The following is a 23756-nucleotide window of genomic DNA, read 5'->3' as shown; positions in this document are numbered from 1 at the left end:
TGGCAGCTGTTCTGTCCTGTGTGGCCCATGAACACATGTCTCAGACGCACACTTCTGTCTCCAATGGCAATGGCCAACTAATAATCATGTCTAATCCAGACCACTCAGTCTGTGGCAGTATACCTTGCAGGTTAGCGTTTTTTGTCATGAATCTTATTCTGGAGGCAGCTCTGCAGAGTGTAATACAAAGTAATTCAATATGATTTGAAACCTAACCTTAACCACACTGCTAACCCTAATGCCTAACCCTAAATGAATACCAAAAATATCATTGTTGTTTTCATTAATTATTACAATTTAGCCAATTTTGACTTTGCAGCTGGCCTAAGGGGAAATCACTCAGTTCTGCCTCCAGGACAAGACTCATGACAATAAACACCAACCTACTTGTATATCATCCTTTTATCACTATTTACGGAGAGCAAGCTACGTTGTGTGTGTGTGTGTCACGTGGCCAGCGATGAGCCAGGGTGTGGCTCCACTATTGCAATCAAGGTCATTGGCTGGACGTGTGTGATTATTTCTGTTACCCAGTTGCTGATTGCCAGACATGACCTTATCTCATCATAAGGGGACCTTTTTCTGTGAGAATGATTCACACATTCTTTGGAGCAGCTGATGTGGTTGTGAGATAGCAGCTGGAGCCAAACCCTGTCAGATGCAGCTCTGTCTAAAGTGCTTTGTCGTTTGTCCTTGGTAAGTGGCACTTGTCCTTAGTGATGTATTCATACAATTATTTGAGTCTAACAGAACGAGTACATACTGTATATGCATCAGGTTGCACTGATTGAATATATCTTTCTATTCTGTTTACAACATGGCACGTATAACATTTCTTTTCCTTATAGCCCATTGTTTTCAAGGGGTGGGCCAGTTGAAACTTTAGAACAGAGAAAAGGAAGGCCAGCTAAGGAGCCACCCCTTCCTCCGTCTGATTTTACAGGTCTTCCGTCACATGAAGTAAATCAACAGAATGGGAATAATGGATGACAGATGGTTGTCGAAAGAGAGCAAACACACTCCCTGTAGAGATCTGGTATAGTTTTACATCCCTCCTGTGTCAAATCCACATACACTCACCAGCCCTGCAGCTGAGCCCATCCCCCCAGGTTAGCCAGAATGGCCCAGCTGAAATGGCGCCTCTGGTCGCAGCCGGACATAGTGACCAAGCACTTTCAGCCTCTTGCATCAGATATGGTCATCCTGGCTGTTTGTCAGGAAACTATTCTTCTATTAATAGCACTAGGCATGTGTTCCTGGGATAGACATAGCTTGTCCATCCACAACATCTCTTTCTATAAGTATTGTTATTTCATATACTGTAGATCATCTTGTGCCTATATAACCTAGTTAGTTTATTCTTATTCCCTGAATGGAATATGTAAAGTTGTATTGCCATAGCTAGTTATAAGGCTGACTGGGAGCCATAGACATTAGAGAATAAGAGCATGCCAGACAGCTGCCGTAATGCCATTCCAGCACCCAGCCTTTCACTCTCTGAATGGCTGTGGTTTCCCCCTTTATTCAATCAGTCATTGCACAGACTTGGGCTGTGAGCAGGCAACCGGCAGCTAAAATAGCCAACATTGTTCTGAAGACTGACTAATGAATGACAAAAAAAGGGGGAAAGAAGGCCGTGAGGCGGGAAGAGGAGGTGGTGAGGGGAGGTCATCCATTGTTCCTTGTTGCCCATTTTATCCCTCGGTCTTCCCATGGGATGGTTGTTTGTTATGGAGGGCCCAGTGTGGCTTTGAGGTCCTGCTTTGAGGTCAGTAAAGCTGGGATGGTGCCAAATCTCACCTCCCACACCGCCCCCGGGTCTCACTCACTTTAATGTAATACACAGAGGAAACAGATCGATGCTGAGGGAGAAGCCAGCTGTTTTCTTGGCCTGGTCTAAAGGTATACTTTCCTCTGAGCTTCATCCAGATTTCAACAGACACTGGATAATTATTCTCAGAACCCGTTGTGCGCTGGTCTTTCCTCTATCAGAAGAGACACATACCCTGGATAATAGACCGTCCTTGTAAAATAACTGACAGTTTCTTAACTGACTTGTTTAGTTAAATAAACGTTAAATTGACCACAAACAATGGACCGTGGTGTGTTTATTTGTTTATATTTCTGTTTTTCTCCCTTACTTTTTCAAAAGCTTTTTGTAAATATTTCAATGTCGAGTAATATCAAACGTGCATCGTGAAATAAGTCCTACACAGTTCTTAAGCAAAAAATAAAATGTATAAACATATTTGTCAATTTGTTTTATTTTTCCAGGTATGTTTTTTTTTTTGCGTGCATTTCTACAGAAAGAACACTGGCCAAAGAACAACACACGTTTATTTTTGCTGTAATCGTGAACAAAGCATAACTAATATGGTACCATGTTGTTTCATTGTATGTTAGTTATACGTTGTGACACTGTGTTGTGAAACGCTTTAATAAAATGAAGGCAAACTGTTCTTCTGGGATTTCAAACCATGCACTGCTGAACATCTAGACAAATGGCTACCCAGACTATTCACACCCCCCCCCCCCATCCACACCACTGCCACTCTCTGTTGTCATCTATGCATAATCACTTTAATAACTCTACCTACATGTACATACTACCTCAACTAACCGGTGCCCCTGCACATTGACTCTGTACCGGCACTCCTCTGTATATATTGTTATTTTTTACTGCTCTTCTTTAATTACTTGTTACTTTTATCTCTTATTCTTATCTGTATTGTTTTAAACAGGCACTGTCGTTAGGGGCTCGTAAGTAAGCATTTCACTGTAGGGTCTACACCTGTTGTATTCAGCGCATGTGACTAATACAATTTGATTTGATTTGCTGCTTGTAGTGTGTGAGTTGAAATATCAAATGACAATCATAAATAGCACTATTCAATGGAGTAAGTCAAGGGGGTATGAATACCTTCTGAAGGCACAGCTGGAGTCCTTATCAAATGGACTTAAGATGTTTTTAAAAAATGTTGCTGCTAGAGAAAACAAGCTCCCAGGTCTTGTGCAGTGAAATACCTTGGTTCTGACTTTTGCTCTGATTGATTTCCTTCAATCAGTGCAATCAAATCAACTATCAATTAATGGCAGTTTGGAATGCTTTGACTTTCAAATGTCCTTTCTTTGGTTTTTAATTTGTTCTTCAAAGGGGGGAGGCAAAATAAACAAATTCTATTCAAACATCAATTTGTAAAACTTACAAAAAATGGCCCTCAATGTCTTGAAATGGAGTAGGTACACTGGTGGTTAGTGCCAGCAGGGTGTGCACCAAAGCACAACTTTTTGGTTTTTGAAAACAGCATAAATATTTGACGGTCTGTGCTATCTCGCATCCTTGGGACGTCCCTACCCCATTGAAGTTGACATTTGAAATGGTGTAGGTAAGGATTATGGTGATAGTTAGGGTTTAGGGCAGGGACATCCGAAGGATCCCGGAGAGCACTGAATTGTCATGACATTCTGTGACATAGTACATTCATGTTTGGATGAAATTATCGTTTCATTTACTTTCCACTGTGAGGACCTATGTGAATCAATGCTCAAATTCAAAGCCTGTAAAATGTAAATAGTTTTACACTCTCAGTAACACTTGTTACTTATACTTTACTCCTTTATAGAAACCATGCTGAAATTGTTCCTATTCTTCCCCAGATGACCAGGAGTCTCCATCTTCAGAACCTTCAGAAGTAACATTCACACCCTCTACCACATCTTTACAAACAAGCTGCTTCACCTGTGAGGGCATCTGTTTGTCCTCTTCTTCAAGGGTGGAAGCTTTAGGTGTGTCACTGTCCATCTTTGTGTTCCAATTAGTTGCCTGTGGATTCTCCAAATCCACCCAAGATAGGTTGTTAGCCAAGGCTAGGTTCTGATTGGGTAGATCGGTCACATGGTCATATGGCTCATCCGGTTGATAGGGGGCTCCTGTCTCCAGATTGGAACCCCAGAAGTTGTTTTGTACACCAGAGCTGAGGAAGCTGTGGAGGTCCCGGCCTTCGCTGTCAGTTTTGGATGATCTCTCGGAGTCTCTCTTGTGACCTGCAAAAGGATCTCCAGATTCCAGGTGTTTGTTTGGACTTTCTAAGACTTCCCATTCATCTGTCTGAAGACATTCATTACTTGCCTGATAGCTAGTGACCTCTTCTGCAGAATGTTTAATAAGAGTATTGCAATCCTCATAGTGAGAGACTGCCACATCTAACAAGTCTTCCTGATCTGCAGTTAGATTTGCTTTGGTGACAGGTTGCAAATACTGGCTTGCATTTGGCGACTCATCATCTGTGCTGTTGGACTCTTCTATATCCAAGTTGTTCATGTCAGTTTGACTCTCAGGCCTGCTGTTTAAACTGCTGTAGATAGAATGGCTTTCAGTGAAGTCTGCATGAGTCGACATATAAAGGTTCTGGTCATCCTGTCCTTCTATTTTGTCTGGTACAGCTTCAGTTCCCAGTCCCCCACTGAATACCTTACCTTGAGCCAAATATTCTGCTTTGGATATTTCTACTGAACCTTCTCTAACAGATGTGTGTTCAGGTGTCATTAGAATCCTAGAGTGCACCGAATACATAACCTCTGAGGAAATACACTCTTGCTCAGACTGATTCTGTTTCTCTGCACCTGGAGGTATACGCTCTTGCTCAGACTGATTCAGTTTCTCTCCACCTGAAGGTATACGCTCTTGCTCAGACTGATTCAGTTTCTCTCCACCTGAAGGTATACACTCTTGCTCAGACTGATTCAGTTTCTCTCCACCTGAAGGTATACGCTCTTGCTCAGACTGATTCAGTTTCTCTGCACCTGGAGGTATACACTCTTGCTCAGACTGATTCAGTTTCTCTCCACCTGAAGGTATACGCTCTTGCTCAGACTGATTCAGTTTCTCTCCACCTGAAGGTATACGCTCTTGCTCAGACTGATTCTGTTTCTCTGCACCTGGAGGTATACACTCTTGCTCAGACTGATTCTGTTTCTCTGCACCTGAAGGTATACACTCTTGCTCAGACTGATTCAGTTTCTCTGCACCTGAAGGTATACACTCTTGCTCAGACTGATTTAGTTTCTCTGCACATGAAGGTATATACTCGGGATCGGATTGATTCATTTTCTCTCCACCTGAAGGTATATTCTCTTGTTCAGATTGACTCAGTTTCTCTCCGCCTGAAATTATATACTCTGGCTCGGATTGATTCAGTTTTTCTCCGCCTAAAGGTATATTTTCTTGCTCGGATTGATTCATTTTCTCTCTGTCTGAGGGGTATATTTTCTCCGCCTGTTATATCCTCTTGTTCAGATTGATTCATTTTCTCTCTGTCTGAGGATATATGTTCTTGCTCACATATATCCAGTGTCTCTCCGCCTGAAGTTATATCCTCTTGTTCAGATTGATTCATTTTCTCTCTGTCTGAGGATATATGTTCTTGCTCACATATATCCAGTGTCTCTCCGCCTAAAGGTATATTTTCTTGCTCGGATTGATTCATTTTCTCTCTGTCTGAGGATATATGTTCTTGCTCACATATATCCAGTGTCTCTCCGCCTGAAGTTATATCCTCTGTCTCGGATTGATTCAGTTTCTCTCCGCCTGAAATTATATACTCTGGCTCAGATTGATTCAGTTTCTCTCCATCTGAGGGTATGTTTTCTTGCACATATAGATTCAGTTTCTCTCCGCCTGAGGGTATATACTCTTGTTCAGATTGATTCAGATTCTCTCCATCTGAGGGTATGTGTTCTTGTGCATTTAGATTCCGTTTCTCTCCGCCTGAGGGTATATACTCTTGTTCAGATTGATTCAGTCTCTCTGAGTGTATCTGCTCTACCTCCTCACTGTATAATATGTCTTGTGTCTGGTTAAGTTCAGTGTGAGACTCAATTTGAAGACTCAGTACTGACTCACTCTCAATCATCTGCCCAGTAAAGTGTTCACTGTAACTGGATATAGATAAGTTCTCAAGCTCTTGCTCCACCAATCTATCAATTCTTTCTTCATTATAGTCCTCATCAGAGCACACCATGGAGTACTCTCCAGGTTCTGTAAGTTCCTCATAGGATTGCTCCTCTTCCGCCTCCTGAATCAACTGATCTACAGCATTCTCCTCATCGTTCTCCTGTGTAGCATGCTCCTTTGTTTGGCTAGCATCCATGTCCTCTTGGTGAGTGGAGCCCATGTTACGTTCCTGATCTATGACATCCCCTTCTGACTCTTCACACAGATCCTCCATGGTGTCAAACTGTTTGGACTTGCCTTCGCCCCAGGTGTCTGTTCCTGTCTGGCAAACCTCCCTGTCCTCTTCACCATCACTGGAGTCACTCTCGCCCATGTGTGAAGCCTGAGTGTTGACATCAGTCTCGTCACTCTTGTAACGGATCAAGGGGTGTGTGTCGGCTAGTGTGTTGTCCTGAGCATAGCTGTCGCCTTCTAGCTCAGCCCTACATGAAACAGAATTATTTTGACAGTAGTTTGCCTCATCATGATCCTCTTTGTCATTGTCGGATATGTTCAGTTTCTCTCCTCCTGAAGGTATTTGCTCTTGCTCAGATTGATTCAGTTTCTCTCCTCCTGAAGGTATTTGCTCTTGCTCAGATTGATTCAGTTTCTCTCCTCCTGAAGGTATTTGCTCTTGCTCAGATTGATTCAGTTTCTCTCCGCCTGAAGGTATATGCTCTTGCTCAGATTGATTCAGTTTCTCTCCTCCTGAAGGTATTTGCTCTTGCTCAGATTGATTCAGTTTCTCTCCGCCTGAAGGTATATGCTCTTGCTCAGATTGATTCAGTTTCTCTCCGCCTGAAGGTATATGCTCTTGCTCAGATTGATTCAGTTTCTCTCCGTTTGAATTGATATACCTTTGCTCAGATTGATTCAGTTTCTCTCCGCATGAAGGTATTTGCTCTTGCTCAGATTGATTCAGTTTCTCTCCGCCTGAAGGTATATGCTCTTGCTCAGATTGATTCAGTTTCTCTCCGCCTGAAGGTATTTGCTCTTGCTCAGATTGATTCAGTTTCTCTCCTCCTGAAGGTATTTGCTCTTGCTCAGATTGATTCAGTTTCTCTCCGCCTGAAGGTATATGCTCTTGCTCAGATTGATTCAGTTTCTCTCCGCCTGAAGGTATTTGCTCTTGCTCAGATTGATTCAGTTTCTCTCCGCCTGAAGGTATTTGCTCTTGCTCAGATTGATTCAGTTTCTCTCCGCCTGAAGGTATATGCTCTTGCTCAGATTGATTCAGTTTCTGTCCGCCTGAAGGTATTTGCTCTTGCTCAGATTGATTCAGTTTCTCTCCGCCTGAAGGTATTTGCTCTTGCTCAGATTGATTCAGTTTCTCTCCGCCTGAAGGTATTTGCTCTTGCTCAGATTGATTCAGTTTCTCTCCGCCTGAAGGTATTTGCTCTTGCTCAGATTGATTCAGTTTCTCTCCGCCTGAAGGTATATGCTCTTGCTCAGATTGATTCAGTTTCTCTCCGCCTGAAGGTATTTGCTCTTGCTCAGATTGATTCAGTTTCTCTCCGCCTGAAGGTATATGCTCTTGCTCAGATTGATTCAGTTTCTCTCCGTTTGAATTGATATACCTTTGCTCAGATTGATTCAGTTTCTCTCCGCCTGAAGGTATTTGCTCTTGCTCAGATTGATTCAGTTTCTCTCCATTTGAATTGATATACCTTTGCTCAGATTGATTCAGTTTCTCTCCATTTGAATTGATATACCTTTGCTCAGATTGATTCAGTTTCTCTCCGCCTGAAGGTATTTGCTCTTGCTCGAATTGCTTTAGTTTCTCTTCATTTGAAGGTATATACTCTTGATCAGACCGATTGGGTTTGGTTTCTCTGTTATTCCACATCTCTTCCTCTTTCACATGATACTTTGCTTCTTTCCAATCATACATTCTTTCTCCAATTCCATTCTCTTCATTGTACCCTCCCACTCTATCCCATGCATCCTTTACCTCCCCATTGGGGTTCAGTGCATGTTGTTCCTCACGTTTGTTAGACATATCATTTTCATCATCCACTTTTGTGAAATGTATGTCACCTTCCTCCACTCTTTCAACATGGTGAAATACCTCTTCTGACCAGTGAGAAGCTTGAGCAGATTCATATGAGATCATCTCCTCTTGGTTGAACTTATCGATTCTTTCTGTCATATCATTTTCCTTAATGAATCCTCCCAATCTTTCACGATCCTCCTTACCATACCCATAGGGGTGCAATTCATCTTCCAATTGCTCCTCATGTTTGTTAGACATATCATTTTCATCCTCTTTTGGGGGATGAATAACATCTTCCTCCAGTCTTTTAACATGGCGAAATGCCTCTTCTGAACCGTGGGAGGCTTGAGTGGATTCATATGACATATTGTCCTCTTGGTTGAACTCTATTGGCTTGTTGTAACTTTTCCCCGCCCCATACTCAAAAGCTTGACTGCTTGTGAAGGTCTCAAATGCTTGTTCTAGCACTGATGCAGTTTCAGATTCCAAGCCTTCATTTCCCACCCATTCAGCATCTTTCTTTGCTGTTTCAAGATCTCTTTCCTCCGATGCATTCATGGGACCATAAGGCAGATCTAGTAGAGGTTCCTCTTTTTCAAAAGACATTTCAAAAGGTACATCATTATCATCATTCGCTGAGAAAGCAGAATGTGCCCCTGTCACCGAACCTGCTCTCTCATAGCTCACTGAAGGGCTGTAGAGCTCTTGAGCATCAGTGCTGAACACAGTTGGCATACTGAAGCTGGTCTCGACCCGGTGACTCATGGCAGATTCCAGAACGGGTTTCTCTTCAGCAAACCAGGTTCTGACTATGTTCTGATCCTCTTCCTCCTTTTCCAAATCCCACATGGATTGTTCCTTGTGGTCAGATCCAAGCCAAGATACAACATCAGCACCTGCCTCTTCAGTGGGAGGTGAGAGAGGCTCAGCATAGTTGACTTCTTTATGGACATCTTGGGGACTGAAGGGGTGGGCTGAAATTCCGTCCTGTGGTACTTTGGGGAAAGGCGTTGAACAACTTACCTGGTGGTTGGACCCTACGCCAAAGTCGATATGCTCTCCTGTCTTTCGACAACTCTCAGGTGTTTCATTCAGAGTTACCCGATTTTGAGTCCAGATTGGTGATGTGGACATCAATGTCACATTGGATCGTGGGCTTGCTCTATGGATGGTAGAGATGGGCCTGATCATGTGACTGGTAGCCAGCTGTGTCTGGAAGCTTTGCTTAACCCCTCGGGAGCTGGGCACTCCATCTGTGAATTACATAGGAAGATTATTGAATAGGTAGACCATACATAATGGTACTGGGTAGGCCACAGGCCAGGGACTATTGTAGATAGACATCAATAAGGTTGAAATGACACTGACAGTAATCTTAACAATACCAGGAAACATTCACCAATGCTTTGATTGTAAGACAAAAAGCAATCTCTGTCTATTCCAAAATGTCTTCAGTTTTATCTTAGGTTGACAGAGATCTCGAAACCCCATCCCAAAGGCAATATTAGGAGACATGGTCTCCTGAACAGAGGTTAGACAGTAATGGAGAGATATTGATCATGACTTCCTTCCCCTCCAGTCTGAATTACCGGAAAGCAAAGCCATATGGCTCAATGACCTTTGGGGACTAGGTAGCTTGCGTTACAGAGCACAAAGCGTCTAGCTCAGCCCCCTAACCAACCCACACCATCCCCCACTCGTTTTGGTCTAATGTGAATATATACACTGTACAGTACAGAGTCAGGACTCGCCCACCTTAAGTATGAGGAAGATTCCTTTTGGTTTACAGTACAATTATACAGCAACAGGAGTACATGTCATGGAGGTGTTGGCTTTGACACCTATCAATATCATGTTGTACTACAACACAGTCACTGATCTAGCTGGCAGATTCCTGTATGAAGTGATCATTTACCAGAGATGTAGGTGCTCCTTAGCTGATTTGTTGAAGAGAAATCCCCCTTCAGACTTTCATTGTCCAGTAAAGCTCTGAGGGAAAATAACAGACAAACGAGAGAAGGATTCATAAAGGGAAAGTGATGTAACATTTTGTTTGCAACACTATCTAGAAAATCTTATGTCCTGGTTAGAAGCAGCTTGAATACTAATGTGACGAATAACCAAAATAATGTGTACTTTGGCCACACTAGGGGGTATTCTGAAATGATGTGTCATAGGGTGGGGTGAGAGGAGTGAAGTGGGAGGGCCTTTGTTGCCAACATGAGATCTGTTGTTATGGAAATGTGGGGACGACATTGTCATTTGACGAGCCATCTGCTGTGCATACCACTGCCATCAATTCCCCCTCTCACATACTCACAGCCTAAAATACAGGCATGCACGCCCTGACATTCTGATGAGCCCAAGCAGAACTAATACCATTTGTATTCTCAGATGTGGACCATGCCCATTCCAACACACATTCAAACCAGCATCTCTAATGAAACAATACTTAGAAACTGGTGCACATGTATATCCCAATATGATCCCAGAATCACATTCCAAGTGTTGCTCAATGTGTTCTATTGCGCGTTGGGATGTACTGTATAGGTGCCGATAATATGAATTTGATGCATTTACGAAATCTCTTTTGAGACCTGCTGTCTGCTTCTCCCCCTGCCTCTTATTCCTGTTCCTCTAGACTCCCATAGCTCATACGTTGGTCATCCCCTGCTGAAACCTTGGGGTCACTATGGAGGGGGAAGAGACCAAGGGAAAGATAAAGGCGCCACTATAGAGGCCCATATAAAGTTACCCTGCTCAAGACAGCTGAGACTGGCCTTTTCAAGGGGATGACCTTTTGGGCCAGACGGCTGAGCCCTATTGGACAACAGGCCTTGGGCATCTACATATTGTTCCACATTCTCACAGGGGGAGGGGTGATGGGGCTCAGTCCAGTTGAAAAGCCATCTTTGAATGTGATAAACTAGACATCTAAATCAGCATGGACATGGGGACTAATAATAACGGCTTTCTCACAAATCGGTAGAAAAGTACAAAGAAAAAGAACATGTTTGGAAAATAACTATTTTCATATTCTGATCGACAAGCTCTTTTGCAGACGTCAAACATGCGTGGGCTTGGTGTCGCTTTTTCAGCCGTTGCCGCCTGCATCAGAGTTCAAACCAACTCGAGGTGACACTTTTATTTGAAAATTCCCACGTCTCTCTTACATGAAAAAAATGACACTACCTCTCATCACCTTTGGCTGTGTGCCAATAGTCTTTCATGGCTTCCTCCCCATGTCTCCTTTCCCTCTACAGTTGATAAGTAAAATAACTGGATGGATGGCCATCAACATACTTTCATCTGTCATGGTCTATCCGATCAGTGGTTGTGAAGATAAACAAGTTAGTAAAGACTGATGTCCAACTTGAGATCATTGTGTACAAGTAAAGCTCCAATTGACATCAATGCATGATTTACTAGTTACCCTTTAGCATTTGGCCCAAAATGTCTATAGTTTTGTGCTAAAGATATGATGAAAGAGGTACTGTAGCTTCTGATATATGTACTGTGACATGTACCGTACCTGTATGTGGCCACCTCCATGCCCAGAGACATCTTCAGCTGCAGCAGACCCCTACTTTCTGTCAGGAGAGTGTCAATCTGATTTCCCAGCGCCCCCTTCTCCATCTCCAACACGTCCAGATGGGCCTGTGGAACAGGAAAAGGGAAGAGAATTGATTGGAAATGGCATTGATGTTATCCAACCATAGCACATGAACAGGTATTGAAGGCACCTGATTATGGTTCCTGGTCCCATGGCAAGAGCTTATGACCAGCATAGAACATAGAATGTTCAATGTTGTGTTCCCTGCATCTAATGGTTGGGCCCCAGTGTGGATTTTTGACCTTTCTGGACAAATAATGACCTGGAACTAATTCCCAGAGCCCCAGCCTAGGCCGAGTCCAACATGCTGTTTCTGTCCAAACATTTCATTAGCATTTCAAATGAAAGGGAGCACAATATAAGCCTTCTCAGAGATACTGCGTTGGTATGTTTCTACGTCATAGATATCGTCAGACTCATTTGGACAAAAACACCTCGTTTTCCTAAAATTACCATATTGTTCCTGTTTTTATTTTGGGCCATGTCCATTTGAAAAACGTTCTGCTATGACTGACATTTGAAACACTGTTTTACCCTGGTTTGCTCAACTGGAAGCAGCTTTAGCTGTCTAAATTAACTGGCAAGATACACAACGAAGCACATTGTAATTTGTCTTTGGACTGAAATCATTTGAAGGTCCTATATCCCAGACAGCAGTCACATTCAGACAACACACTCAAGATGTTTTAAACAATGCATGATTATTAAAGCATAACTCGATATGGAATTTAATAGTATGGTTAGGAATCTCACTTATATGGCTCAGTTCAGGTTCAGGTGAACAGGAGTTTTAAATAATCTAATTGACACTGTTTTATGATTGAATTGGCAAATGACACTGTTAACAAAGTTATGCGATATTGACATGAATAAACCCACACCCATAAATACGCCCACACCCAAAGACCAGGGTCGGCTACTTTAACTGTTCTTACCTGCAGGTTTTGTATCTCTTGCCTCTGCATGTCTCTCTGTTTGGCCACACTCCTCTCCAGACACTGCCTTCTATCCTGGGCTGATTGCAGCTCATTCTCCAGGGCATGAAGTTTCAGTTGGCTCTCATTCTTCTCTTGGCCCACCTGGGCCAACCGGGTTCTGGCCTGGTTTAGAGACTCGTCCAGGCTGTCCACCTGGCCCTGAAACACCATGGCCGCCTCATGCCACGCCCTGACAGCCATCTGGGAGTACTCCTCACCCAGCTCCTGGAGGCTGGGCAGCTGGGTGCCCGTTTGGGGTGGAGGGGGTGGCAGTGCAGGTCTGACATGGATTAGTGTAGCCTGGAAGCCGGCAACATCTTCCTGGTGGGTTTTTATCTGGAACTGGATTTGTTTCTCTAGCTGGCTCACCTTCTCTCCTAACCAGATCTGAGCCCTCCTCTCCTCCTCCATCTGCTTCCTGCTGTCTGCCAGCTTCTTCTTCACCTCCCCATGGGCGTCCGCCTCCCACTGTCTCTGCAGCCCCAGGACGTAGAGCTCTTCACCCAGGCTCCCTAGCTCCAGCTCCACCCGATCCTTCTCCCTCCAGACTTCCTCTACCTCTTGCCTGGCCAGGCTCAGCTTGTCCTCCAGGCCCATCCGCCCCCCCTGGCCGCTGCCCCTCAGGGCCTGGATCTCCTGGCATAGTAGCTTGTTCTCCTCCTCCAGCAGCCTCACTCGGCCCAGGTAGGTCTCCAGGCGTTGGTTGAGGTTCAGCATCTGGAGCTTGTCGTCAGTCCGGTGGCTGTGGTGGTGTCGGAGGCGGTGGAGCTCCATGTCAGAGAGAGAGGACAGATAGTAATGCTGGTTGAGTAATTCAAATTTCTTTAAGTAAAGAATTCCTCACCCTGGAGCGAGCAGGTTCTGGCAATGTGTGTGAGGTGCTGATTCGGTCTCTCTCGCTCTCTCCCTCTCTCTCCAAGCCTGTGTGTGATGGTCAGAATGTGCTGTGAGGCTGCTTGCCTACTGGAGTGTGACCGCTGGTGAGACACTCTCCTTTCATACTGGAATTAATGCAGGGGCAGGGCAGAGGGGAAGAACGGGGAGGAGGGATGGAGAGGAGGGAAGAGAGGGAGGTGGGAGTGAGCGGTGATGTCATTTGAGGGTTAACTCTAGCTCTGCTGGGAATGTCTTTTTCTTATTCACTGGGAGAAATTCACATTTTGATTGAATGATTTCTGTTATCTCTCTACAAGTACATATTCAGTTATAATTTATGAAATGATGTATTTCTTTAGACCATTTCTTTTTCTGATAAAAAAAAACATATTGTGTGTAATTGTTAGACTACTGAATGTAATATGTAAGGCTAAATGGCATAGCACGAATACAATACTCTAATACGGCACTGTAAATGAAGAGACTTGACAGGAAGCCTAGAGGAAACATTTGTAGTTGGACTAAGACAACTCTGATTGTCACACATGTTTAGAAACTATAGGCCAAATCAATCTAATTGGATAGTTTTTTGATAAAATAATAGTGATGTCCATTTTGACCTCACTACTACCCTCTGGTGACAGTATTTCAACATTGCAGCAGCCCCACGTCCATACAGTATCAAGTCCACTTCCATTCAAACTTGATCTTATGGTTGGGAAAGGGGGGTACTTAATCAATTGTGCATCTGAATGCCAACAACTGAAATGTGTCTTCCGCATTTAACCCAACCCCTCTGGCTTAATAGTGTCCTGAAGATCTATTGCAGACATATGGGAAATGAATTAAAGACAAATGAGAAACACATTACAACATGTTCTGAAGTCTTAGCAAGCCAGGGTATTCCCTTGGACTTGTAATCCAGTCAACCACAATGTGAATTGGCCAACTTCTCAAACTTCTCAAACTTCTCAAGCAACCACTGACAGGAGGATCTTCAGAGGTGTCCTCATGCTAAAACAAGTGAGCATAGAATGAGATACACTATGCACAAAAGTATTTCTGTTTTCCATGCACAGTTGTCTGCCTATTGTTTCCGTACAGTTTTTCATATTGAGTACAGGTGTATTGACAATGGCACGTCAACACGACTTCCTCTTCTCAGTCAGGTGAAATTGTTGTCTGACATGAGTAATGCAAACCAGAGTCTAAGCAGAAGTACTAATACAGGTCCTAATTGGAGCCATCGCCACTCGTGTAGATCAATACTGGGTAAGGTTTCTCTGTACTTGTATCTCTAAGAAACACACTGTTGACAACTAAAGGATGTCAGAAGAGCTGCATTATTCTACAGTGGTTTTCAAGAATCCCATAATTTCTTTGCTGGAAGGTGAGTCTTGGCCTTTCTTTCTCATCTCTTCATCAATGTCACTCACTTTTATTTAATTTCGTTCAGTTTCAAAAAATGTCAATTCCAGACTGAAGACTATAACAATCACAGTTGTTTGTGAATATTCCAAGTAAAGGGCCCATAAATCAAGTGAGCCAGATATGGCTGCTACAGTATGCTGAGTCATGTTCATGTTTTTCTACTCTGCCGTTATGTTTTAATCAAGTACAAATTACATTCTTAACCCATGTCATCTCATGGCAAGAATATGTCACAATAGCAAGAATATATTTGTTGTACTTTACAGGCTCTAGAGAAGTTAAAGCTGTATTTATAATCAATGTTTCAAATATTATATATTATCATATCATTTAGAGAAGTTTCATTTGATTTCTCAGAAATGGTCAGAAGACCACAAGCATATTTCCCAATGATGTACTTTTACAGACAAACTTGGCACCAGAGGTCTGTACTCAACAGATTTAAAAAACAAATACCTGGTTGAAATAAAAATATATTTTCCATATAAATATATTTTTTAAACGGTCTAGTTTACAAACACTATATATACCAAGGTATGTGGACACTTGTTCAAATTAGTGGATTCGGCTATTTCAGCCACACCTGTTGCTGACGGGTGTATAAAATTGAGCACACAGTTATGCAATCTCCATAAACAAACATTGGCAGTAGAATGTACTTACTGAAGAGCTCAGTGACTTTCAACGTGGTACCGTCATAGGATGCCACCTTACCAACAAGTCAGTTTGTCAAATTTCTGTCCTGCTAGAGCTGCCCCGGTCAATTAAGTCCTGTTATTGTGAAGTGGAAACAATGAGGAGCAACAACAGCTCAGCCGTGAAGTGGTAGGCCACACAAGCTCACAGAACGGAACCACCTAGTGATGAAGTGCATACCGTGTAAATATTGCCTGTTCTCGGTTGCAACACTCACTACCGAGTTCCAAATTGCCTCTGGAAGCAACATCAGCACAAGAACTGTTCGTCGGGAGCTTCATGAAATGGGTTTCCATGGCCGAGCAGCGCACACAAGCCTAAGATCACCATGTGCAATGCCACGCGTAGGCTGCAGTGGTGTAATGCTCACTGCTATTGGACTCTTGAGCAGTGGAAACTCGTTCTCTGGAGTGATGAATCATGCTTCCCCATCTGGCGGTCCGATGGACGATTCTGGGTTTGGCGGATGCCAGGAGAACGCTACCTGCCCCAATGCATAGTGCCAACTGTAAAGTTTGGTGGAGGAGGAATAATGGTCTGGGGACGTTTTTCATGGTTCGGATTAGGCACCTTAGTTCCAGTGGAGGGAAATCTTAACACTACGGCATACAATGACATTTTAGACGATTCTGTTCTTTCAACTTTGTGGCAACCTTTTAGGGAAGGTCCTTTCCTGATTTAGCACGACAATGCCCCCATGCACAAAGCAAGGTCCATACAGAAATGGTTTGTCGAGATCGGTGTGGAAGAACTTGACTGGCCTGCATAGAGCCCTGACCTCAACTCATCGAACACCTTTGGAATGAACTGGGACGCCGACTGAGAGCCAGGCCTAATCGCCCAACATCAATGCCCAACCTCACTAATGCTCTTGTGGCTGAATGGAAGTTCCCGCAGCAGTGTTCCAACATCTAGTTTAAAACCTTCCCAGAAGAGTGGAGACTGTTAATACAGCAAAAGTGGGAGCAACTCCATTATTAATGCCCACGACTTTGGAATGAGATGTGTCCACACACTTTTGGTCATGTAGCACATGTGCCTTAATTTTCAATACATTGAATCCATGTACTTGAGGTAAATTAATTAATCCACATACACAGTGTCTCTAATTTATAAAATACAGTACCGGTCAAAAGTTTGGACACACATACTCATTCAATTATTTTAAAAAAAACTATTTTCTACATTGCAGCATAATAGTGAAGACATCAAAACTATGAAATAACACATGGAATCACATAGTAACCACAAAAAGTGTTAAACAAATCCAAATATATTTTATACCTAATATTATTCAAAGTAGCCACCCTTTGCCTTGATGACAGCTTTGCACACTCTTGTCATTCTCTCAACCAGCTTCATGAGGTAGTCACCTGGAATCCATTTCAATTAACAGGTGTACCATGAGGAATGCTTTTCCAACAGTATTGAAGGAGTTCCCACATATGCTGAGCACTTGTTAGCTGCTTTTCCTTCACTCTGAGGTCCCCAAACCATCTCAATTGGGTTGAGGTCGGGTGATTGTGGAGGCCAGGTCATCTGATGCAGCACTCCTTCACTCTCCTTGGTGAAATAGTCCTTACACAGCCTGGAGGTGTGTTTTGTGTCATTGTCCTATTGAAAAATGTATTATTGTCCCACTAAGCGCAAACCATATGGGATGGCGTATCGCTGCAGAATGCTGTGATAGACATGCTTGTTAATTGTGCCTTGAATTCTAAATAAGTCACAGACAGTGTCACCAGCAAAGCACCCCCATACCATCACATCTCCTCCATATATCACTAGCCACTTTAAACAATGCTACCTTATATAATGTACTTACCCTACATTATTAATCTCATATGCATACGTATATACTGTACTCTACATCATCTACTGCATCCTTATGTAATACATGTATCACTAGCCACTTTAACTATGCCACTTTTTTTACTTTGTCTACATACTTATCTCATATGTATATACTGTACTCGATACCATCTACTGTATGCTGCTCTGTACCATCACTTATTCATATATCCTTATGTACATATTCTTTATCCCCTTACACTGTGTATAAGACAGTAGTTTTGGAATTGTTAGTTAGATTACTTGTTGGTTATCACTGCATTGTCGGAACTAGAAGCACAAGCATTTCGCTACACTCACATTAACATCTGCTAACCATGTGTATGTGACAAATAAAATTTGATTTGATTTGATTTTTATTTGATTTGATTTGATACTTCACGATGGGAACCACACATGCGGAGATCATTTATTCACCTACTCTGTCTCTCACAAAGCTACGGCGGTTGGAACCAAAAATCTAAAATTTTGACTAATCTGACCAAAGGACAGATTTCCATCAGTCTAATGTCCATTGCTATTTTTTGGGGGCCAAGCAAGTCTCTTCTTCTTATTGATGTCCTTTAGGAGTGGTTTCTTTGCAGCAATTTGACAGTTGATGTTGAGATGTGTCTGTTACTTGAACTCTGTGAAGCATTTTATTTGGGCTGCAATCTGAGGTGCAGTTAAATGCTGATTTCTGAGTCTGGTAATGCTAATGAATTCTGGCTCTTGATAGACTGTCGTTTCTCTTTGCCTATTTGAGCTATTCTTGCCATAATATGGACTTCTGGTCTTTTACGAAATTGGGCTATCTTCTGTATACCACCCCTACCTTGTCACAACACAACTAGCAACTGCAAGCTAGCTAGCTAAATTGCCAAAAATGTTTCATGCTTTTCAACCTGCCCCCAAATTAACATAATTGGTTCAGAGTTTGTTTAGATATTTCAACCTGCGTGTTGTGATTGCGTTTGGTGTGTGGGACCAAATCAATTTGTGCATGTGCGGTTCGGGCATGGTGTTTTGGTGGAAATGGCACACACAGGGATGAGACGCCATACACCTCGTCCAATTCTCCCTTGTGCCGATAGGGTGAACTTCTGACTGCATAATACAGCCACCATCCGCTGGGATATTGTGCTGTATCGCTACCATCTTTCTACAACACACACACTCCTACTCTAGCCATTACCTGGCAGCATCCCCACTCACACCAGTTTGTGTTTGCCCTCTAGCTGAGGTGTTTCAGGAGGCATATCTGTGTTGTTACTGCTACGAGAACAAACTCTTTGATCTGGGGCAACGATCGGCTCAAACATGAACGGCTTCAGTAGGTTTATTGGCTCCCTAACTAACAATTATGTCATTCTCTGTAATAAACTCATTCTCAGACTTGGAGCTACTCTGTAAATTCAGGCATTTTGGGGAATTCCAAAATACTCTCTCCTGCCAGTGACGCAACAATGCCAATATGGTGATTTACAATTACAGTTAGATGGCATTCTTAATCATAGTGTTTCCATTTCCCTTTAATGATTTTCAAACTCCTCATATATCTTCTTACGAATCTTCTTATGTTTGGTCTGATGTCTGGTGCTAGGCAACCAATTTAGCAAGCTATCTAGCTAGCAATGGCAATCATGTTAGCATATTTCCTACTGAGATGACTGTTCTAAAATATGTACTTTGGTTTAAAATAATCTATACTGAAACTTTAATTTGACGTTTGAGTGGATTAAACATGTTCAATTGCTTATTCTCTCACTGCCCAGAGTTTAAGACAAGGGTTTATCTATCATGGAATTAAGAACAAATCCAATAACTTTATTTTCAAGAATCTAATTTCTTGTAAACTTTTTGCTTAAGGAGAAACATAAGAAATAGTGCAATAACATTTCCAATAACCTTTTTGAGGAATAGCAACTTTGCTTAACTTTCTTTAAGTTAATAATACATTTATTGTTAAGATGACTTTGTGAATCTGGGCCCAGATGACTACCTCATGAAGCTGGTTGAGAGAATGCCAAGAGTGTGCAAAACTGTCATCAAGGCAAAGGGTGGCTACTTTGAAGAATAGGAAAGCAACAGGGACGAGGAGTTTTGACAAAGAAACTGGGGTCTATGAGTAACAAATAGTAACATCTAAGCGTAGGATATGGATGTATCAGTACTTGATTGTTTCAATATTAGGGTATGGGGCATGTCTGGGAAAATGTAGGAAGAAATGGGTTAATATTATTGAATATGTATGTGTCCCCTTTCTCTTCCCCACAGAGAAAAAAGAGGAAGAAACAGTATATGCTGAAGTTAAGGGAAGTGCGGTCACTCAACGGAATCCTGCCACAGCAGGTACATTTGAGAGATACCGAACTGCGGAAGATCTGCGTTATTGTGCAATTAGTCTCTCTAGATATCCGGGTTGCCTCAACAATTAAAAAATGTTTCGCTTTAACATCGTCTGAACGGCAATTTGGCATAGAGGAATTATGTCTCTGCCTGTGGGAGTACCTTATCCGCTTGAATAAAATAAGAAATAGCAACAAAGAAAAAAGCTAAATGTAGATAGATTTCCTCAAATTATCCACCATTTACTGTTCAATTATTAGATTTCATCAAATTATGGAATAACGCTTACCATTAAATGTATACACTGCTAACATGCTAACAATTTGGCTATAATAACATGAATCTTATTTTTGCTATTCCTAGTGGATGAGAGGCCTGCTCTCCACTCTCAACCCTTTCGAGGAGTGGCGGTGTGTTTGGGTGTTCTTTGTGTCCTCTTGGTTTCAGCCATTATAGGCCTCTATGTGTACTGTGAGTATGTGGATCATAACATAATATGGATTGTGGAGTGGTGCAGGATGACATCATAGAGTAAACATGTCCTTCTCTCTCCATAGTCAGCACTGCCCTGTCAGAGCACAACACAAAGTTGGTGAGGGAACTGGAGCAACTAACAGATGTGCGTGCATTCCTACTGGCGGCCAATCAGGACCTTACGAACCTCAACAGCAATCTGAGTACAGCCAATCACATTTTGCAGTGTGATTATAGCAAAGTAAGCACTGCAAACCAACGTTTAGCGGCTGAGAAAGAAGCATTGTCAAGAGAGAGGGATAGACTGAACTGGAATCTTAGGTACATATATCAGTTTGAAAATTTTCCAGTCAATCAATATTGTTCACCAAAGGATGATGTAGGAGGTAAGCCCCCTTCCTGTTGGCCTTGTTTTCGTCATAGTGTACACCACGTGTCAAACTCATCCCACGGAGTGCCAAGTGTCTGCGGGTTTTCGCTCCACCCTTGTACTTGATTGATGATTTAAGGTAACTAATTAGTAAGGAACTCCCCTCACCTGGTTGTCTAGGTCTTAATAGAAGGACAAAACTAAAACCTGAAGACACTCTGCCCTCCACGGAATGAGTTTGACACCCTTAGTGTACACTAAAGACAAACTTTACACTTTCTATCTTACTCTGTAATATTGATAATACGTATGTAGTACAATTACCAACTAATAATTATTACCTGTAATTCTTCATCGTTGCAGAGAGAAAGTGTAACCCTTGTCGAAGTGGTTGGATGTTGTTCCAATCTAGTTGTTACCAGATTTTATACCATTCCAGTCCCTGGAAGACCTGGGAACAAAGCAGAGAGAATTGCAAAAAAAATCATTCTGATCTGCTTGTCATAGGAAGTCAAACGGAACAGGTGGGACAATGCTACAGACTAGAGTTTTGAGGGACAGATGAATTTCACTTTTAAAGTGGATCTCCAAAAAGTGAAATGGGAACTATATTATAATGTGTGACATGTAGATATGAGCTCAAGGTAAACCAGTTGTTACTGAAAAACAAAAGCTCAAAGGTCATTATACTGCTGCTACCTGTTATGCCTTTTGTTATTCTCGCTCATTTGGACCTGATTAGATACATTTATTCGTAACGTTTAGACACTCTCTCCTGAAACTGTGGATTACCATATAAAAAATGTTTTTACTTGTGGTTTTATTCATTTCACATTCAGGAATTCATTCATAACCACACTCAATACTACTTTGATATTCATCATGGATACTGGATCGGTTTGACTGACATAGCTAATGTCAACCAATGGCTCTGGGTTAATGGAAGTCACCAGACTGATGGGTAAGGACCTTTCATGCAATGTAAATACAACAAAGACACATTGTTAAATCATTATTTGACTCAGTCATTTCTTTTCATTCATGGCGGTGTTCTCTTTTCACAGGTTTTGGAAGAGACAAACTGGGGGGGGTAATTGCGTGTTAACTGTCCCAAATAATGCGCCTTTGGCTAATTGGAATGCTGAATCATGTAGCATGCAGAACCGTTGGATCTGTGAGAGTAGAGCCTTACTATGGTCAGATTAAATTGCAGGGACACTCTCTCAAGAGGTATTCTCACATACTGAACTCATATATTATTGCATCTCCACTTGAGAATTACATTGAGTTTTATTCTGATTTAAGGACCCCTGCAACTGTCTGTTGTGGTCAATTCAAATTCACTCAATTCAGGAAGTGATTTTCATTTACAATGGAAAACCTTCATTAGCTGACTTCAATTTGAATTGACCCCAATCTGTTTCTGTTTGTATGTTTTTGAATCGAGGATCTGTCGTAATGTAGCTATAGAGAAGTTTTTTAAAATAATGTTCCGTTTTGACCTTTCATATAAATCAGGCATATTTTCTTTAATGTCAATCATTTCACTTTGACAATAAATGTATGTTCTTCTATTGTCTTACTGTATTATGTTCGTAGTGTTTTAGAATAACATTTGTTTTGGCCTTTTCATAGATCAGAAATCATATCATATTCAGTTTACAAAGCAAAGCAGGACTTGTCTTCCAAGATTGTCTTCTTTCGATTTTGAAAGATCTTACTTAGCATATGAAGTACAAGTTTAATACATGGAGTGGAAGTTTAAAGTTTTTAATGAAATCACTGTTTTATAAACTATACAATACTTCTAAATCAGTAGCTTTAGGCACTTGATTAAATCTGTATTTAAAGCAGCAATCAGGAGTTGAAACCGTAACAAAGTACATCCCGCCCCTGTTTTGGTAAAAAAACAAAAACAAAAGGCTGAGGGATGGGGCTGGAGAAATGTTACCGCTGTCAAATTCATAGAAGGAGCCATGGATGCAATGCCTGACCATCCATGATATCAAAATGATAGTTTTAACAATGCTATGAGGCTATGCAGTGTTTGTTTACATGTATTTTGATGACAAACATTGGAGGAAAACAAGCTTATATTTTTGGTTCTGATGGAGAATCACAGTTGAACGAAGCTCATGAGGCATTTATAAGTTATATTCTTTAAGAGTCCATGGGTACATATCATTCATTTAAGTCCAAAATGGATTCCTCTTTAAGCATCATGCAAATGTGTCACATCAGAGAGTAGTAAGGAAAGCTCATTGAGCAAAAGACGGGCTCCAATCCTTTATTCAGCCCATCAATTATCCAATAAGATGAATTTGATAAGATTACTAAATCTTTTACACAAAATAGTCTCAATCTTTATCAGATAAACTAAAAACCATTGTGTCCATATTTAATTAAATAATTGCAAATGTATATGCAGAGACGGTCTTCTACAAAACAGTAATGTCAATCAAATCATGAATTTCTCCAAGTGACTGACTCAGACACGAATATCAAAAATAAGAAGTCATCCAAGAACCAAGAGGATTCAGCGGAGATAGTGTGTTCTAACGTAGAGAAACCAACCAATCAGAAACTCCGGTGGACTCTCCTCCGAAAAAGAAATTGGATGCAGCAATAGAGGAGAGAGAGATGAAGGGAGAACCGTGGAGGAGGAACCTAAAATAAAAGGTCAAAACAAAAAATGTGAAGAGGACAAGCAGACAGTAGAGGACAGGTAACATGAGTCCATACCTCTAAAAAATAAATCAAATGGAACAAGATTGATGAGGACTTGCCTAAGATTGTTGGAGAGGCAAATAGGTCAGGCATTTAGAAGGTTGTGGTCAGAGCTCCAATGTTCACTTCATCTCAGACACATGAAACCACCATATGAAACACAGTATATTTGAATCTGACATTATTGCAAAACCATGAAAAAAGGATGCTTTGTTTCCTGTCAACAATCTACTTCATAGTGGAATGGATATTAGAAAGAATTTTGTGTGCATCAACTGGTGTTTATATACCGCTTCTTGTACGGTGGTCCTGTATTGTTAATATTCTCAACATGGATGTTTTAAACAATGCCACATCAGATAAAAGGTTGCTAGATATGAGCATAGTAGTGTCCATGTTTATTTGGAATAAACAAATGGCGTAGCTAT

At 41.7% G+C, this 23756-nt stretch overlaps 2 protein-coding genes across 3 annotated transcripts; one reads left to right on the top strand and one right to left on the bottom strand.

Annotated features, from left to right (window-relative positions):
* Positions 1 to 2605: 2605 nt before the first annotated feature.
* LOC123997738 (nestin-like) lies at positions 2606 to 13560 on the bottom strand. Of its 2 annotated transcripts, none has more exons than XM_046302248.1 (5): positions 12534 to 13560; positions 11518 to 11642; positions 9901 to 9974; positions 5363 to 9238; positions 2606 to 5208 (listed from the first exon to the last, which is right to left on the bottom strand). In XM_046302248.1, exons 1-5 carry the CDS (start codon positions 13347 to 13349, stop codon positions 3644 to 3646), a joined length of 6456 nt encoding a protein of 2151 aa, XP_046158204.1. In that variant the 5' UTR covers positions 13350 to 13560; the 3' UTR covers positions 2606 to 3643. The 2 variants fall into 2 exon arrangements, with proteins under 2 accessions (XP_046158204.1, XP_046158205.1); XM_046302249.1 differs by having other exon boundaries at positions 5453 to 9238.
* A 1143-nt stretch (positions 13561 to 14703) lies between these two features.
* On the top strand, positions 14704 to 22167 carry LOC123996341 (C-type lectin domain family 12 member B-like). The gene is made up of 7 exons (XM_046299713.1): positions 14704 to 14841; positions 19686 to 19760; positions 20121 to 20228; positions 20315 to 20617; positions 20965 to 21125; positions 21441 to 21562; positions 21666 to 22167. Exons 1-7 carry the CDS (start codon positions 14778 to 14780, stop codon positions 21805 to 21807), a joined length of 975 nt encoding a protein of 324 aa, XP_046155669.1. The 5' UTR covers positions 14704 to 14777; the 3' UTR covers positions 21808 to 22167.
* Positions 22168 to 23756: the final 1589 nt, after the last annotated feature.

Source organism: Oncorhynchus gorbuscha, linkage group LG15 (genome assembly GCF_021184085.1).
Source record: "Oncorhynchus gorbuscha isolate QuinsamMale2020 ecotype Even-year linkage group LG15, OgorEven_v1.0, whole genome shotgun sequence".
Lineage (NCBI taxonomy): Eukaryota > Metazoa > Chordata > Actinopteri > Salmoniformes > Salmonidae > Oncorhynchus > Oncorhynchus gorbuscha.
Note: the sequence above shows the minus strand (reverse complement) of the source record. Positions and strands in the feature narration are given on the sequence as shown.

Excerpts from the sequence above, each read along its gene's own strand:
- LOC123997738 (XM_046302248.1), bottom strand. The coding sequence starts at position 13,349 with ATGGAGCTCCACCGCCTCCGACACCACCACAGCCACCGGACTGACGAC. Across the intron at positions 11,643-12,533 it reads AAGAGATACAAAACCTGCAG|GCCCATCTGGACGTGTTGGA; the intron begins GTAAGAACAGTT and ends CCTGTTCCACAG. Across the intron at positions 9,975-11,517 it reads ATGGAGGTGGCCACATACAG|AGCTTTACTGGACAATGAAA; the intron begins GTACGGTACATG and ends ATTTTCCCTCAG.
- LOC123996341 (XM_046299713.1), top strand. The coding sequence starts at position 14,778 with ATGTCAGAAGAGCTGCATTATTCTACAGTGGTTTTCAAGAATCCCATA. Across the intron at positions 14,842-19,685 it reads CATAATTTCTTTGCTGGAAG|AGAAAAAAGAGGAAGAAACA; the intron begins GTGAGTCTTGGC and ends TCTTCCCCACAG. Across the intron at positions 21,126-21,440 it reads TAGGAAGTCAAACGGAACAG|GAATTCATTCATAACCACAC; the intron begins GTGGGACAATGC and ends TTTCACATTCAG.